The 16,736-nt window shown below is 42.2% G+C and overlaps 3 protein-coding genes across 4 annotated transcripts; 2 read left to right on the forward strand and 1 right to left on the reverse strand.

Moving 5' to 3' along the window:
- Positions 1 to 98: 98 nt before the first annotated feature.
- Positions 99 to 5,905, forward strand: LOC130186056 (coiled-coil domain-containing protein 152-like). The gene is made up of 8 exons (XM_056402769.1): positions 99 to 361; positions 1,005 to 1,110; positions 1,637 to 1,705; positions 1,927 to 1,991; positions 3,099 to 3,234; positions 3,565 to 3,692; positions 4,228 to 4,341; positions 5,180 to 5,905. The coding sequence occupies exons 1-8, from the start codon at positions 299 to 301 to the stop codon at positions 5,306 to 5,308; spliced, it is 810 nt and encodes a 269-aa protein (XP_056258744.1). The 5' UTR covers positions 99 to 298; the 3' UTR covers positions 5,309 to 5,905.
- Positions 5,906 to 6,225: 320 nt separating this feature from the next.
- nim1kb (NIM1 serine/threonine protein kinase) lies at positions 6,226 to 12,545 on the forward strand. 2 transcript variants are annotated; one of them, XM_056402768.1, is made up of 4 exons: positions 6,226 to 7,367; positions 7,601 to 7,902; positions 9,196 to 9,464; positions 11,043 to 12,545. In XM_056402768.1, exons 2-4 carry the CDS (start codon positions 7,629 to 7,631, stop codon positions 11,799 to 11,801), a joined length of 1,302 nt encoding a protein of 433 aa, XP_056258743.1. In that variant the 5' UTR covers positions 6,226 to 7,367; positions 7,601 to 7,628; the 3' UTR covers positions 11,802 to 12,545. The 2 variants fall into 2 exon arrangements, with proteins under 2 accessions (XP_056258743.1, XP_056258742.1); XM_056402767.1 differs by having other exon boundaries at positions 7,625 to 7,902.
- Positions 12,546 to 13,875: 1,330 nt separating this feature from the next.
- Positions 13,876 to 16,109, reverse strand: gadd45gb.1 (growth arrest and DNA-damage-inducible, gamma b, tandem duplicate 1). The gene is made up of 3 exons (XM_056403736.1): positions 14,594 to 16,109; positions 14,269 to 14,476; positions 13,876 to 14,152 (listed from the first exon to the last, which is right to left on the reverse strand). The coding sequence occupies exons 1-3, from the start codon at positions 14,734 to 14,736 to the stop codon at positions 14,039 to 14,041; spliced, it is 465 nt and encodes a 154-aa protein (XP_056259711.1). The 5' UTR covers positions 14,737 to 16,109; the 3' UTR covers positions 13,876 to 14,038.
- Positions 16,110 to 16,736: the final 627 nt, after the last annotated feature.

The following is a 16,736-nucleotide window of genomic DNA, read 5'->3' on the forward strand; positions in this document are numbered from 1 at the left end:
CCTCTGCTCTTATTGAAATCAATTAATAATTGGTCTGTTCACGAGCCCTAGGTATGAGCAATGGTGTTCACGAGCCCTAGGTATGAGCAATGGTGTTCACGAGCCCTAGGTATGAGCAATGGTGTTCACGAGCTCGTAAAGCTAACTTCAACGGCGTAACTTCTTAGCTAGCAGCTAAAGACGATTTTTATTTAGCTAGCTTAACGTCAGTGTCGCTTTTTGAATCAAACAGAGTCAGTAATACGACAATTAATTTACTCTTTGCGACAGTAATTTGCTCTTTTCCAGAACTGACACCATGACCAAGTTAAACTGTGTTAATCTTGACCAGTTTATGGAGGAGTTTGCTGAACTGGAAAAGGTAAGGTAGCTAGCTTATTAATGGATAAATATGATCTGTGCCATTTGATGTAATTGCCTTGTTGTTTTTCAGTAGGTGTCACTTCAGTAGATTAGTGAGTGGAAAGTATGAGGAGGAGAAACATAATTTAACGTTAGGTCTTCTCTCAAAGATAATTACAGGTTGCCGTAAGGAGTGTTTGGTAACCTCAATCATAATCTGACAACTTCAAAGAAGATAACACAGCCTACCTTTACTTCTAGCCTACTACTTTTACTTTAACTTTTCAACTTGCCTAGTTTTGCTGTTTTTCTGTATTTCACGTGGATGGATTAAGTTGGCAAAGGAGAAATGCTCACTAACACAGATTTAAACACATTTTGTGAACAAAATTTAAGAGAAAACGTCCCGTGTGTGATAGATAGATAGATAGATAGATAGATAGATAGATAGATAGATAGATAGATAGATAGATAGAAATTGTATTATCGCAACAGCCAAGACACATACAACAAAACAAAGATATACAACAAAAAGCATTAAAACAATAATTGGAATACAATGGGAACCTAACAGACACTGAACTAAAACTGTGGTATGTGAAGTTTAGAGTTTTATATTGAAGTTTAGAGTATTTGTATTCATCTTTATATTTATCCAACAGGAAATTACAGCGGTTAATGGCAAAAACAACCTGTTGGAGATCATGCTGGAGGATGCCAATAGACTCATTAAATTCTATCTGACCAAGGAGAAAAGTCTGATTGAGGGTGAGTTTCTTGACTTTACATGTAAAAGCTTTGGGGTTTAACACTTGTTTTACTTTTGTTTGCTTTCCAAGATGTAAGAGCCCCGTGAAGCCTGACTTGATGTTTGTCTCCCTCTGCTGGTGATATTGCCAACGACAGTCCTGACTGTCCTCTTTCAGTTCAGTCAAAGCAGAGCAAGGAATTGCAGCACAAATGTTTAAGAACGTTTGTAATAACAAGAGCAACACTATGGAATATAATTTCTAATACATTGTCATGAAAGTCAACATTCAGACAGATGAACTTCATAGCTCAGACAGATTTTACTGTCACTGGAAGGGTGAGTTGTAGTGTCATGTAGTTCTTAAAGAAGTTTTAAACCATAGAAAAATTAAGCAATACATTACAAAATTCATTTAAATGGTTGTATAAACTTCCTCTCTCTCATCTAGTTGTTTTATACAGGATCTTATACATCTGTATGGTGTTTAAAAACTAGCAAACCATCCATGAGAACTTGCTAATTCTATTGATCAACCTGTTGCAGAGAGAGACAGCCTTCTCATCACAGTCAGCAGACTGCAGCAGACTCTACAGGAGCAGTGCAACCTCAGAGGTAACTGTAATGACACACTGAACATGCATATAAAAAAAAAACAATAATAGAATTCCAGGTCATTTAAAATACTCTCAATAGTCTTTGTCAAGAAGAAACAATATGTTTGACGTGTTTCTTAAGTGCTCACCCCAGTGAAGCTAATGTTGCAAAAGAATAAGGTCTACAATGAATAAAGAGTCTTCTGTTACTAGATATACGTAATTATGTTGCTGTTGCAGTGGAGAACGAGAGACTGAAGAACAATATGGCGCACATGAAACGACAGAACGAGAGATCAGCAGAGGTAAGGACTGAAGCAGGGGACAAAACAGACCTTTTTCACAGCAGACATTTTACTAATAGAGTTAACAATGGCTCCAGTCATGTCAAGTGTTCCAGTAAATCATGGCAGTGAGCCAACATGCACAGTATACATCAATGTCATGAACCTGAAGCAGCTAAACAGGATTTAACCATCATTCATTTTATTATTTACACCTCTTCAGTTCCTGCTGCGACATGTCAAAATGTCTTCCATGTGATTCCGTGAATCAAGACTTATAATTGAAAATTGTACGTTTTATATTTCCATAGCTGTTCTGGGAACAAGGTAGTGTTGCTTATATGGCATGATAGAAATGTTTATTATGTTCTGAGATATTTATCTATTGTAGACTGTATACAAGAGTGTAATTGGGGATAATCTCTGTTTGATTTATTCACTTAAATATTGATACGTTCATCCTTATTACCATGCACTCAGTATTATTTGACATGGTTTCACCTCCGAGGCCACACACAGGCTGCCCTAATCTCCTGAGTGGTGGAGGCTTTTGGGGCAGACAGAAAGCTGTGCAGTTACTTCTCATGGCATAAACCTACCGCCTACTACGTCCTTTGCTCTGGTTTTGGAAAAAGGAAAAAAAAAACATTTATAAAACATTTATTTTTATTTGCATGTGACATTGTTTATTTTTTTTAAAATCATGGAAGTTTAGTCCAGCTGATCATCACTCAAGGTTAAGGCACTTTTGCTTGCTTTTTTATTTATTTCTTTATTTTTATCTGGTTTCATTTGGTTTTGCCACATCTCTAAATCTCAGTTTCTGAAGACAGATTACATTGTAATGTGTAATTTGCTTAGTCAATATAAATGTAAGTTAATAAACAGCACTGACATATATATTTGTTTTGGACGTTGACGACAAAACTGTAGATGTAAGCACTTTTTTTCTGGTTTCAAATGAACACCTACTAAGTTACAGATTAATTTGAAATGAGAATGATCAATTGACCGTCTTTGTTTGCCTTCTTACCAATATTTTATTTTAAAGTAGGTAGCAATGTGAAATATTTGCCCAGAGCCAGCATCGGTGAGTGTCGTGGTGTGTGGCTTGTGTGTTGTCGACAGTACGGAGAGGCTGAGCTTCAGCGGCTGGTCGGTGAAATGAAAACAGAAGAAGACAGACACAAGAGGGAGCTAGAGGCTGTGAGGCAGCAGTGCAGGAGAGAGGTGGAGCAGGCTCACAGGAAGGGTTTCAGTCAGTGTAAGGCCTCACAACTCACTCAGTACACTGACTCAGTGGTCCCGGTCCAACTTCAGACGTATATGATATCAAAATCTTGCAGCTACACATGCACTTGTTAACAAATTATATGATTGTAGTTTAAAAACAAAACTTGCCGACTCCCTCCATGTTCCGTTTATTTTTTTGTTTTCTATGATGCAAAACTCAGCTGTTAATTGGACGTCTGCTTTTCAGTGAAACATCAGAGCAGAGCAGCAGAACAGAAAATAATTAAGCCAAAAAATAGAGACAAACAAAGCAAGTATGTTAAAGATGAACCTGTATTCGGCTTGTTTTATTTCCTGACAGTGGAAGCCAAAGATGCAGAAGCAAAGAAGCTACTGGAGGAAAAGGATATGGATCTGGAGGAGATGAAGAAGAGGCTGAAGGATCAAGAGAGGGAGAGGCAGAGCGAGCTCCTCAAGTTACAAATGGAGGTAAATGAAAAGCCACACTCTACTTCACTTTACTGTAATGCAGTCAACTCAGGACCCTTCTCCAGGCGTTACTGATGATTACAGTCTACATGATTCTGAAATACATGTTCATGTGTAAAAACACTAAAATGCTTGTTTTGTTTCCTTGTGTTAAAAACCTCACAATGTTGAACTGAAGAATTCTTTATTTAATCCTTTACTAAAGCACAAGAGTTTTTAAAGATTAACAAGTAAAGTCTGAGTCTGTAATTGTTTTTTTCATCTTCATAATATATGAAATACAATAACTTGTCAGATAATCTGCAGAATTGAAGAGGCCAAGAGTTTGTCTGCAGGAGGTTCACATCTAGATTCAGATCTAGTATGGACAACATGACTGATCCACAGCAGCCTTAAGTATTATTAGAAATGCTCTGTGAAATTAGGAGAAGTCCTGAGGAATGATTTCATGATGAACCCAACTCTGCTTTGGTCTTGAGTGGCCGGTTTCAGCTTTACTAAGTTTATTAGTCCTTTGCTCTGTATGTTTTGGCAGTTTGGTGCGAAGTTAGCCAGAGTTCAGAATACAGCTCAGTGGAGTCAACAGCAGCAGCAGCAGCAGCAGCAACAACATGGCTCCAACCTTCTCCCTCAGAGTGTCTTCAAGAGGGTGAGCAGCCCACACAGAACCTTCAATGTCCTCCCTCTGTTTTTCATTACAGGGCTTTATTCACACGCACAAAACAGATTCAAGTGGTAACTAATCTGTAACTCTGGTCAGAAACATATTTCATAAGTTCCAGTTTCTGCAGGAGTGATGACAAAATCTTGAGTGTAACTGCAACAGGTTTTGTGTTTGAAAGTTTGAGTCCTTTGGATGCAAACTTCCACTGAGAGGAGACCAAACTTCCATTACGAATGACTGCATGTTTTGTCCTGTTAGTCCCTTCATAATTTAGTAATATCAGACTACTTCCCAGCATGCTCTCTCCCTCAGCTTTTTCTTTTGTCTGGAAGAGAAAAGTGTAAACAAAATAGCCCAAACAGGCCTTCAGACATGTACAGATATATCTATTATAAACATTGTGAATTGAATAACAAATTCAAAACATCATCTTTGGGTTCTTGGAAACTGTGATGTGTATTTTTCATAATTTGCTATTTTAGACACAAAGCTATTTCAGAAGTCATAAACAATAATGAAAACAATTTGTTTCAGCTGTAGAAGAAATTTGATTAGCAATTACTAAATAGAAAGCACATCACACTCAAATAGTCTGTGCATACAGAAAATCATTTACCGGCTGCCGTCATTCACGAGAATCACTGAATAACATGTTTAAAATCAGTGGGTGGCATTTTTATAGGTCGTCATTGTCAGTCCAAAACTGTTGTTCTGAGAAACGTGTTGCATGTCTTGTTTATATTGCCTCTTTCTAATGTGTGCGTGTGTGTGTGTGTGTGTGTGTGTGTGTGTGTGTGTATTAACTGTGCGTGTGTTTCCTCAGAAGCTGCAGTTCTTCCAGGAGGAGAAGAACAAGGAGATTGTGGCTCTGCGTCAGAGAATCAAAGAGCTGGAAGAGAACCAGCGTGCCTGCGGCCTCAATGACAACCGCCTGAAGAGGAGGAAGATCTAGGTTGTTTCGAGGCTAATGATGCTAATGAGCTGTTGACCTGTCAGCTCTGCAGGTGCATGAGGCTCCTGACTCTCAGGGGGCAGCAGTAACTAGAGGGTTTTAAAATGTATGGATTTGTATTTCAGTCTCATTTCAAAGCAAAATTCCTGAGTTGTCGACTACTACTACTACTCTACCACCTGTTTTGCTCTGTCACACCTGACCAGATTTGCAGTTTCACTGCCCTGCTCGCAGGTGACCAATGTGCAGAGAGTACATTTAAACACAGGACATATTCCTGTCTAAGGCTTTAATCCAATCAGACGTCTGCAGGGTGCGGGAGGAGGGAGGTGGAGGTGTCAACATTGAAGAAGCAATAGCTAGCTGGAAGGCCAGTCCCATTCAAGGAGTTAACCTCGTTTATCTCCTTTCATTCAAAGAAATAAGAAATAATTTAACTCTGAGTCATTTTCCTGTTTTTTTTCAGGTTCCTTTAAGTCAAACTCTTTCTATTAATCTTGACATCTTGAAGTCCGCTTCCTGTAACTTCTGTTCAACGACTTCCTGTTGTTTATGTTTAAGAAAGCAGGGGTCTGCAGTGATCTGCTTTCCTCAGTAGCATAAATCTTGTAATAACAACATAATAACAAGAACATAAAACTGAGTAATAATAAGAATTTGTTTGTATCTGCATTTAACATAGTCTTTCTGGACAGAAGTACTTCCACTTTATCGATGGAGTATTTAGGATGTTAGCATATGTTTATGTTTACATACAATCTTACACACAAGAACCCAACTGATTCTTGATTTTGGACGCATGTATTGATATCTGAGTCAAAACATTATAATATTCATATTTGACATTTTAGTAATTGCACTTACTCGCTCTGTTTCCAGAGTTGGATGAAAAGGGTTAATGGCACTCTCGTGTCTGTTGTATGATGAAAATTAAGCTATAGTCAGCAGTTGGTTAGCTTAGCTTAGCATATAGACTGGAAACAGGTGGGAAAGGCTAGCTTGGCTCTATATACGTTTAATTATTCCTTAAATTTGGAAAATTAAAGACTGAAGCTGAAACAATTGGTTGATTAGTCAGAAACAAACATTTCAGTTCTGTCTGTGATATGATAAAATGATCTGTAAGTAGCAGTCATGCCGATGTATCAATCAGGCTGCAACACAAGCTGCTTCTGCATTACGTAAAAGAAAGTAAGTTCACTTGTGCTCTGTAATGTCTTGATGTCTTTCGATCCCAGCGTCTCCTTGTTGTCCTTCGACTGCTGCTCACAGGGACGACACACCTGAATGAAGATGCTCCGCCTGGTGCAGCATTGACCTCATGCTTTGTAATCTCTTTATCTGTTCTGTTCAGCCACAGTCTAAGGGGGACAGGGAGCTAATCTCTGTAGGAACATTGGGTAATACTCTTGCATAACATTTCATCTTCACGGAGGCCAGTCAGTTCAACCTTGGCTGCACAGCACAACCGTTTCTCTCACACAGGTGTCTTCTCCTCAACCTGCAACCCAGTGCATCCTGGTCACATACAGGCGCACTGTAGATACCAATACATGCACATGTCCGTCATGTGTTGCATGTTTTTGGCCTTATTTTTGCCACCACGAACTGTTGTTAACCACTTGAAGGGATTGGGGTAGACCTAAGTTAAAACAGGATTAGAGTTCATGACACCACGTTAATCCTTCATCCTTCATTGAGGAGGAAAGGCTGTAAACAGGGAGAGGTGAAGGCTGAGGGGTGTGGCCAGGGAAGGCCGGACTGACTGTCCATTTCAGTGATGGCTCAAACGCACATGCCCCTTCCCCTCCTGTGTCTCTGGCCACCAGTGTACAGCAGTCTGTTAGAGAGAGAAGAGAGGGGTGGCAGCGTTCTGCTCAGTGGACTGAGACTTTTTGAGATGTTGTGACACAAACTGAGTCAGACTTCAGCATGTGTGAAGAAAATTAATTTTTCTTGGTGATATTGGGCCAAAAGAAGTACTTTTCTTTCTTAATTTTTTTGCTTGCAATGGACTCCATGGCTGTGTTTTGATGCAGAGCACCACTTTTGAAACTTGGTAAGGAGATGACAATCTTGTTTTCTACATCCTATTTATATTTTGTCAGATTTCTCCTGTGTTATTGCAGTCATGTCAGGGTTGTATGTTTCTGATCTCCAGTAAATTTATTGTAAAATGTGTACAAATGTATTTCCTGAGTTTACTGTAGAGTATTTCCTGTTTATCTGGTTCAGCTCCGTGTACAAACTAGCAGCTGGTAACGACTCAATCCCACTGTCATGTTTTTGAAGATGACCCTATCTCTGACCCGCTAGAGAAATGCCTGGAGGCCAGTACCAGGTCACAAGCACCAGGCTCCACCACAGCCTTTACAGCTTGACGGACAGCTCTGAAGCCGGCCCCGAGGATGATGAGGCCGAGACCACGCTGCGCCTCACCCCCCTGCAGAAGCTCACCACTGACATGTGCAAGGACGAGAAGACCATCAAGGAGCTGATCGTAGGTCGCAGGGTGGGCTTCTACAAGGTCCGTGGGGAGATCGGTTATGGGACCTTCTCCAGGGTCAAACTGGCTTTCCACGCTCTGACTAAAGGTACATGTGCAGATGTGTGTGCTACACTTTCATATGCTACTGTTTGGACCATCTGTCGCTCACACCTTGAGGAGCCCCTTTTGGTAAATGGACTGCTATTTTATAGAGCTTCTCTAGTCTTATGGACCAGTGGAAGCCACATTCACCCGTTCACACACCGATGAAACATCAGGGTTCAGTATCTTGCTCAAGGATACTTTGAAATGCCGACTGGAGGAGCTGGGAATCAAACCACCAACCTTCCGATTAGTGGACGACCCACTCTACCTCCAAAGGCGGCCAATTCCACCTTTTCCATTTCAACCCTTAACTTTTGCCTGTGACCTTTTCCTTCATAAAACTTGGCTTTGTAAAATGACTGTTTAGTAATTTCCTTCAGAGAAACCCAGAACACTCTGAGAAAAGCTTAAGAACAAGAATGAACAGCAAAAGAAAATAAGGTCTTTTTTTTGGTGTTCTACATGCGCCTGGAACTGAAACCCAAACCCAGCCTGTACCTGCCTCAGTTAGAACCCACCAGAACAGCAGTTGTGAGCCAACCTGACCCAAGACCTGAAGTTGTATTTTTGCTTTATTTCATTCATTACTGGCCGATGGCTCTCCAGGCTAATGCACACGTTGCCTACTCTCTGTCTCTATTTCTGGCTAATGTGGATCTACTTGACACACAGATGCAGAGAAAAAAGAAAAACATTTCTGAATAAAGTACATTTAAAAATAACCACACGCAGACTCAAAAACCAAAATCTGAAGTTTTACAAACAACAAAATGGCCTTAACCTGACATGAGGTTGTGGGTCAGGGAGCAAACTACTCTTTTCATTATTAGTTAATCTACAACTTATATTTTTAAATGAATAATCTGTAAAATGTAACAACTTTTTTTCATTGAGTTAATCTGTTGATCAAATGCTGAAAAATGTCCAACAGATATCTTCCTCAAGTCTGAACAACAGTCCAAATATTATGTAGAAAAAGTAGCAAATCCTCACATTTAAGAAGATGGAACCAGAGACAGTTTTTCATTCTTGCTTGATAAATGACTTTAATTAAAAATGATTAAGGAAGGCTGGAAGTGACGGTTTAAAACTACTTACTCTGACAGTCCAACAATCCAAACACAGAGTCGTATTCAGTTAACCGTAAAGTGAAAGTATTAAAAATCTTCATGTTTAAGAAACTTGAACCAGCTTATGTTTGGAAAAGATTAATTAATTCCAAACACTGTCATTGAAGTTGAAGTTTGTGTTCCCACTTTACCCGCTGTTAACCAATCATCTGTCCCCCTCGTAGACAAAGTGGCCCTGAAGATCCTGGATAAGATGAGGCTGGACATCCAGGCCCAGCGTCTGCTCTCCAGGGAGATCAGCAGCATGGAGACCCTGCAGCACCCCAACGTGGTGCGTCTGTACGAGGTGGTGGAGACACCGAGCCGCCTTTACCTGGTGCTGGAGTACGCAGGCGGAGGAGACCTGCACAACAGGATCTGCAACGAGGGAAAGTTTTCTGACAACAACAGCAAGATCACCTTCGCCCAGATCCTCTCTGCCATCAAATACATGGTCAGTGACTCATTTTAGTTTGTTTTTTACGTCATGCAGTTGTATTTATTTACCCTTAGTAATCATTAACATCACACATTTCTAAACCACAACTAATTAAAAAAGCAACAACTTTTCATTTTAGTAAGATAAAAAGAAAACATCTTAGTAAGACCGCTACAAAAATGAGGAAGAACAAAATGATTTGAAAGCACTAAGAACACATTTACATTTTCACACAAACTAAAAACAAATGTAATTATAATTATTCTATTATTTTCATCAAGTACTCTGCTGATTACTTTCTCTATTAATTTATGTTGTCCATGACTCTAATTAATTGCTATAGTTTCAACATGATTAATCATAGAACATAGTGTAATATACTACCATTAAGAGTTCAGTTTGATTTGATCTTTAGAAACGTTTGTTTAAATCCAATAAAAACGGCATCAAAATCAAGGTGAATAACGTTTGATAATGGAACCCACGATGTTTGGCCAGATACTGATATGTAGATTTGCCATCATGCTTATAAAGACTGGTGCATCCTTATTATGTGACCTAATGATGATATGAGTGGGTTGGCACTCTGTGGCAAGAAGTTTATTTAAATCAGATGAAAAACTGTTTTGCACACCTGCATCAGTAAACAGCAAAGCCACAGATGCACGGGTCCCTTTAAGGTAATGCCCACGTGTAGTCAGAGATCTTGTCAACATCCATTAGAGCAGAACCTCACACACAGTGTCAAGGACCAGTGGCAGGCAATAGACCTTTTTCACAGCGGACATGTCATAGCAGGACAATAGGTGTAATAATAATGTTAATTATGGATTAATTCCATTTCAGTGTGCAGGTTTTCAGGGTCCTGGTATTGTGCATGCTCACTCACTCACTTTTTTTTCTACTGGGAAACTTAAATAGAACTGAGCCACTGCAGTGCTATTGTCTTGAAGAGTTGATTCCCACAGGAATATGTTTGGGTCAGGTCGTTCCTCTTTGACGTGGTCTCTGTCCCTTAAAGTGATTCTCCAGCATTAAGGCCTTTCTGCCGTCTTACCAGCAGTTTCTTGACCTCCTACATGTTTAGCTTAGATCAGCACCACCACAGGAAGCTCTGGGAAACTAGCAGCTGACAGATTGGTCTTATTTTTATGATGAGGCTTCATCGATCACAGGATCTCTGTCCATGTGCAGCGAACAACATGGGAAGCTTTCAAGGTTTTGAAGTGGTACAGATTTGAGCCAGTTATCTAAAGCATTCCTTTGTGAAAACAAAGATGGCTTTTAAACTTCTTTGACCTACAATTGTTACTGCAGAGCTCGCATGCAGGTTTACAAAGCAATGTCCAATCACGACAAACTTTTTTCATTTGCTTTCACTTCCAAGTTGTTTGGATTACATTGTTTCATTTACATTGACTCATTATAATTCTAATATGTCACGATTATACAGCAGTGAAGTCCTGAGAAGAATAGAAAGACTGTTCATTTACAGTCTGAGTTATAGCAAAAACAACGGCCACAGATCATCTACAATCTCAGACCTGTTGGATATGTACCAGTTTCAAACTAAACAAGTGCTTCGTTCTGCAGCACAACATCAACATCATCCACCGGGACCTGAAGGCGGAGAACGTTCTGTTCACCAGCGGTGGCTGTGTGAAGGTGGCTGACTTTGGCTTCAGCACGCAGGTCTCAAACCGCAACAATGCCCTCGACACCTTCTGCGGCTCTCCACCCTACGCGGCCCCGGAGCTCTTCAGGGACGAGTGCTACCTGGGGCCCCCGGTGGACGTGTGGGCCATGGGCGTCCTGCTTTTCTTCATGGTGACCGGCACCATGCCGTTCCGTGCTGACACCATGGGCAAGCTGCGGCGCTGCATCATCGAAGGCGCCTACGCCGTCCCTCCCTGGGTGCCCGGGCCCTGCCAGAAGCTCATCAAGGGCATTTTGAAGACAGTCGCGGCCGAGCGCTACGCTGTCGACCAGATGATGGGCTGCGATTGGCTCTTACCTGTGGAGTTTCCCTGGTCGTTGCTGCCTACCGAACCAGTGAGCCCTCTGCAGAACCTGCTGGACTCGGAGTACGGGGACCTGGAAGAGATGGTGGAGGAGGTCAGGGGCTCGCTGGAGGAGCTCGGCTTTACCACGGAGCACCTACGAAACAATCAGCCCAAAGACAGCCGCAACCCCTTCACCGGGGTTTATCGAATCCTGCTGCACCAAGCCCAGAAGAGAAGGGGCTGCGACTGCCCCCCTGTGGTCCGAGGCATGGTGAGGGATCCCAAGAGGGAGGGGCTCCGGGCCTACAGGGGCCTCCGACACACCTCCAAGTTCTGTGTGCTTTCATAAGAGAGAAGCTTCAGCACAGTTTTTATACAGGCTTTTATACCAACAGAACCAGTAGCATTAGTGATTTTTTTTATTTTACTTTGTGTAGTTTTTACAGACAAATACTTTTTGATAAATGTATTTTACTCCTTCCAATGCAGCATTTTGTCATAGCCTAACCTGTGAGTGAAAGTGCCTAATGAAATGAAACAACAGTGATAGTTGTTGCTCCTTGCAGGAACAGTGAATTTAGATTCATCCTGTAAAACCATCCTGCAATATACAGTATCTATAGCAATGAATCTGCTGATCATGACTGTCTGCTTAATTGATTAATCATTTGATCCAGTGATTACTTGAAGGGAAGCAGTGCTGCTCAGTGTAGTTTATGGCCTTAGTGTCAGTGTGGACATGAGTTGTCAGCAGTCCAACTGAAGACTCAGGTCTGAAGATGTAAATAAGTTTATTTCAAATTTTTTTAATCTTCCTGGGTCCCAATGGGGGTCCCATCCCTTATGTTGAGAACTTTATTCTGTAAAATGTTGGAAAATAAAATAATGAGAATTGCCCTTAACAGGTTTTCCCTAATGCATTAAGTCTTACATGTAAAATATGATATTTGTGCACATGATTTTGGCCTTTCCTTTTGAGCGCACAGAGGACTTTCAGGAAATATTCAAATAACAAATGTTAAAGTTTCTTAAAGCTTACACCCACTTAAACCATTTCTGTCTCTTATTGTTTATGAAAAAAGAAATAAAGTGATTAAAGGAACTGATGCGTCAGGCAGATTTCATTGTTGAGATGCAGAGCAGGTGCTGCTGCTGCTGCTGCTGCTGAACCCAAACAGAGCTGATCTGGCGTCTTTGTTGCCTGTTTACCAAAGTTTCACTAAGTGCCTGCTAGTAAATAATAGTCCGGACAGCAGCTGGCAGGACACCAGATGATACTCAGGACCCCCTCGCGTCTCCACAACCGGCCCAAACCAGTCAGACCCAAAGCGACTGCCCCCAATGGAAACTGACTAACCCCCGGCTCCTCCCAGCCCCTGCCCTGCCCGACCCCCACCTGCAGGAAGCGGCAGATGGCGCGGCGTGGCTGCAGAGACATCTGCAGGCCAGACAATAGGCGCTCTGTGCGGACCGCTGGAGCTGACAGGCCCGGAGCTCCGCTATTGTGCGCTGCGCCATACACATGCAGATGAGGTCTGCAGGGGGAGGGACCGCAGTTTTTTTTTTTTACTACGGGGACAACAGTGAGCAGATGACAGGCCTTAGCGCCTTCCATGCAAATTTTGCTGAGTTGTAAACTTTTGTTAGTTTCATAACCATCAGGCCTCATCCCCCCACCCTCACTCTCACCACCTCCTCCACGCAAACACACACAACACACCCACACTTGTAAATCATAAAAGCCAGGTTTGTAGAGAAAGTGAAAAGACATAACACCAGAAATATCATCTTTAGTCTTTTATTGAACATTTTCCACTTACAATTTCTAATGTCTGTCAAACTTATAAATGAGTTTGTTTCCAACAGGATCAGAATATCTTCAGTCAAATCTTCATTTCTTTAACATTTCTTTCTTCATTACATAATGAAGTGTTTATAAGATCATTTTACAACTTCTCATATTTTTTTAACATTAACTTAATTGAGCCATTTTCTAAAGTGAAACCTTTAGAGAAAAGACTTTTCAAAGTATTTTTTTTTTCTTTTTTTTTTTTGTTTAAGAATATTTTTGTCATTGTTAAATTTCTAAAGTGAAACCTTTAGAGAATTAAGACAATTCTGGAAAGTGGGAAACATTTTCGCTGACTGCAACTGTTGTCATGTTGCTCAGCGAAGAGGACATCTTTAAAAAGTCCCTTTTTAAGAAGGCCTCTTCCTCAGCACCGCTTCTTCTCCTGCTGCGCGTGCTTCAACGTGCGACATTTGCTCTGTGGGACCACAGGACGCAGAACTCGCTTCTCCTTCCTCTCCAAACCTCATCCGCACAAAGAATGAGGGTCGATGTGTCGCTCTTGTGGCATACCTGACCTCGTTCACATAAAGAATGAGAGTCATCTTGGCATGGACGGGACAAGAGTCGACGGTTCACGGGGGCCCTCCTCGGGCCGGCGCCGTGCTGCCTGGACGGGAATCCTCCTCAGGAGTATCCAGGGATGAGCAGAAACAGGTTCATCCTGTTCATCAGGATGAGTATTTCCAGATAAGAAGCTTCACAGCATCTGAGCAAGAGAGGAGCCGAGGCCCAGATCAACGCTCGGGGAGGCTGATCTCAGGGACCCAGTCGTTCAGACGGCGGCTCTCCTCACAGAACAGGTGCAGCTTCTCCAGAGCAGGGTCCTCCCAAGACCCGTCAGCTGGGTTCTGTTCAAGCAGGAAGAGGGGAGAGAGTTTAGTCTTTGCGTCTTTGAAAACAGCATCACGTACAAACATGTGAAAGATAACAATAAAAGAACATGATTTAACTGAGGTCTACATACCGTGATGAGGACGCAGTGAGCGTCTTCAAGCTGCTCCGCCTTGTCACCAACGATCTCAGCCAGACGCTGCATGTCGCTCACTCTGACGATGCTGATGTCGTTGTCGAAGCAGAAGGACTGGATGAGGGTGAAGTGGATCTGGAGAGCGATGTCACACTCGAACTCCTCATCCGTGGCCAGGACGCAGAAAGACACACTGTCCGGGTCACTGTGGAGAAACAATAAAGAGAAAAAGCTCGTGAGATTTCATCCAAAACACAACCAAAAGTACCAGAGTGTATCCGAGTATGTGAACTGTCTCTCTTCAGCTGAGTCTCATACTTACAGATTCATTACTTTTGCGCTCTCGTAGACACCGACGGTGAGGGAGTCGTTGTCTTTAGCGGACACCAGGACCTCCTCCAGGGCTTTGCCGGTGCACTGAGCACGCTCGGTAGGTTTCTGGATCAGAACCTCCTCAAGAGTCATGATGAAGATGAAGATATTCCAAAAAGGAAGCGTTGTAGAGAGTTGGATCGGAGAGTAAATCCGGAGAGGGAGCAGAGTGCTTTCAAACTCGCAGCCTCCCTGTTTTATACTCTCCAGCTCGTGCGGCGCAGTGAAAGCGCAGCGCCCTGATTGGCTGAAGCTGAATGGTGTATTGGTATGATAATGCTATTGTCACACTCTGGCTCGTGGCAGATTGATGGGGGTCATCGAGCCACGCACGCTCCCCCTCTGCGCGCAGCAGCCGGGCCTGAAACTAAAAATAGCTTCTTTTAAAAAAAAGTTTGATCACTCTGCAGCACTAAATTGGTGCAAATGAAAGGAAACACAGCAGGTGATTGTGCTTGCAGAACTACATGCTGAACACCAAGTTCATTTATCCATGCAATTATAAGAACTCTAAAAGTTCTTCTAAAGTTGGCATGAAGTCTAAAAACTGCACAGAAGCGTCTTATTGTTCTTTTTAGGAACGAAAAAACTATTTTCAGACCTTTTGAAACTCAGCTCAACATGCCACAAACTAAATAGCCTAAATACTGATGAATGAACTCCACTGAAAGAAAACCCAACAAACTCTCAATAATGTTTTTTGCATGTTAGACTTATGCTGATAGTATTTCAGAAACAACATGGAGAAAGTGTGAAGGGCCCCTCCCCCCCTCTCCCCCAGCAGCAGAGAGAAAGGGCAGGTGGATGATGCCATCTGTGGACTAGAGGCTGGCCATAAAACGGCCTCATTGTGCGCGCAGAAGCCCTCTATTATCACGGCCCCCCATACAAATGCAAATGAACAGCGCGTGCCAGAACGCTGTGCGTGCTGCGCAATCTGCATTGCTGGCCCATGCGGACCACGTGGCCATCAGCTGTCCAGAAAATCCTTGCTAGCTTTTTATTTATTTACTCTGGGGAGTTCAGGGGCCACACGGACTGAATTCTATAGGACAACTTGTGAAGTTTATTGCACTGTTGTTTGGTATTTGTTGCAGAGATGCACCAAATGTTTTCATCTGTGATTCAATTTAAAGCAATTTCTGCAACTTTCTGTTATTTTCCGATCACTTTTACGCACGACGAAACAATTACGCACTCATCATGTCCACTGATTTCTCCACAATACATCCTGCTTATTTGTTTCTATTTGGTATTTTGTGTAGATGCACTGCATGTGTTTGTTTTTTTGATTTAAATAAATATGGCATCTAACAACTTTCTATTTATTTCCTGTCACTTTTATGCACGACAAAACTTTTACGCATGGGTCTATTTCTTTTCTTCCACTGATAGAGCAGTTTCTCCCCAACAGCTCGTGCTCATTTGGTTATAATTAAGCTGCATAATAATTCAAAACACATCTTGCATCAGGTCAGACCTGCTGCCACTGCTGCGTAAATATAGTGGAGGGGGGGCTGGAGTGGAGAGGCGGTGCAGGAGGAGACACAGGTTGGCGGTGATTGATTCAGCGCTATTGTTCTGCGGAAGGCAGAGCGGCAGATGGAGAACTGTCGCTATGAGGGGACCCCCCCACCCCCCACCCATCCTGCTCTTTTCTCTCCAAAACCCAGGTCAACCCCGACCCCAGGGCGCGCCGATCTTTTGTCAGCGAGTCTCCACATTCGCCAGTCTGTTGTCTGAGTTTTGATTAAATTTGAATGCCAAAGAGCAGAGCTTATGGTCTAAACTTTCACAATGACAAGTGTTATCTCCAAAGAATGCCAGACGCGTAAATGCAGATAAAAATCACTCTCAGTTTGAGCTGTAAACACGTGCAAGAATGCTGAAAGTGTGTTTTGCTAAACAACAAATCGCTTATCTGCACATTATTGCAGCAACAAAATCACCTGTTTATTTCTACCTCGCTTTCAGTTTCTGTCCGCGTGCTGCAGACTCATCAGCAGGTCAGCTGTACGGGAGGCTCAAAGTTTCAAACACACGGGCTATTTTAGGAAGGATCAGCTTGCATGGCCACAGGGCAGGCGCGTGCA

This window comes from Seriola aureovittata, chromosome 18 (genome assembly GCF_021018895.1).
Source record: "Seriola aureovittata isolate HTS-2021-v1 ecotype China chromosome 18, ASM2101889v1, whole genome shotgun sequence".
NCBI lineage: Eukaryota > Metazoa > Chordata > Actinopteri > Carangiformes > Carangidae > Seriola > Seriola aureovittata.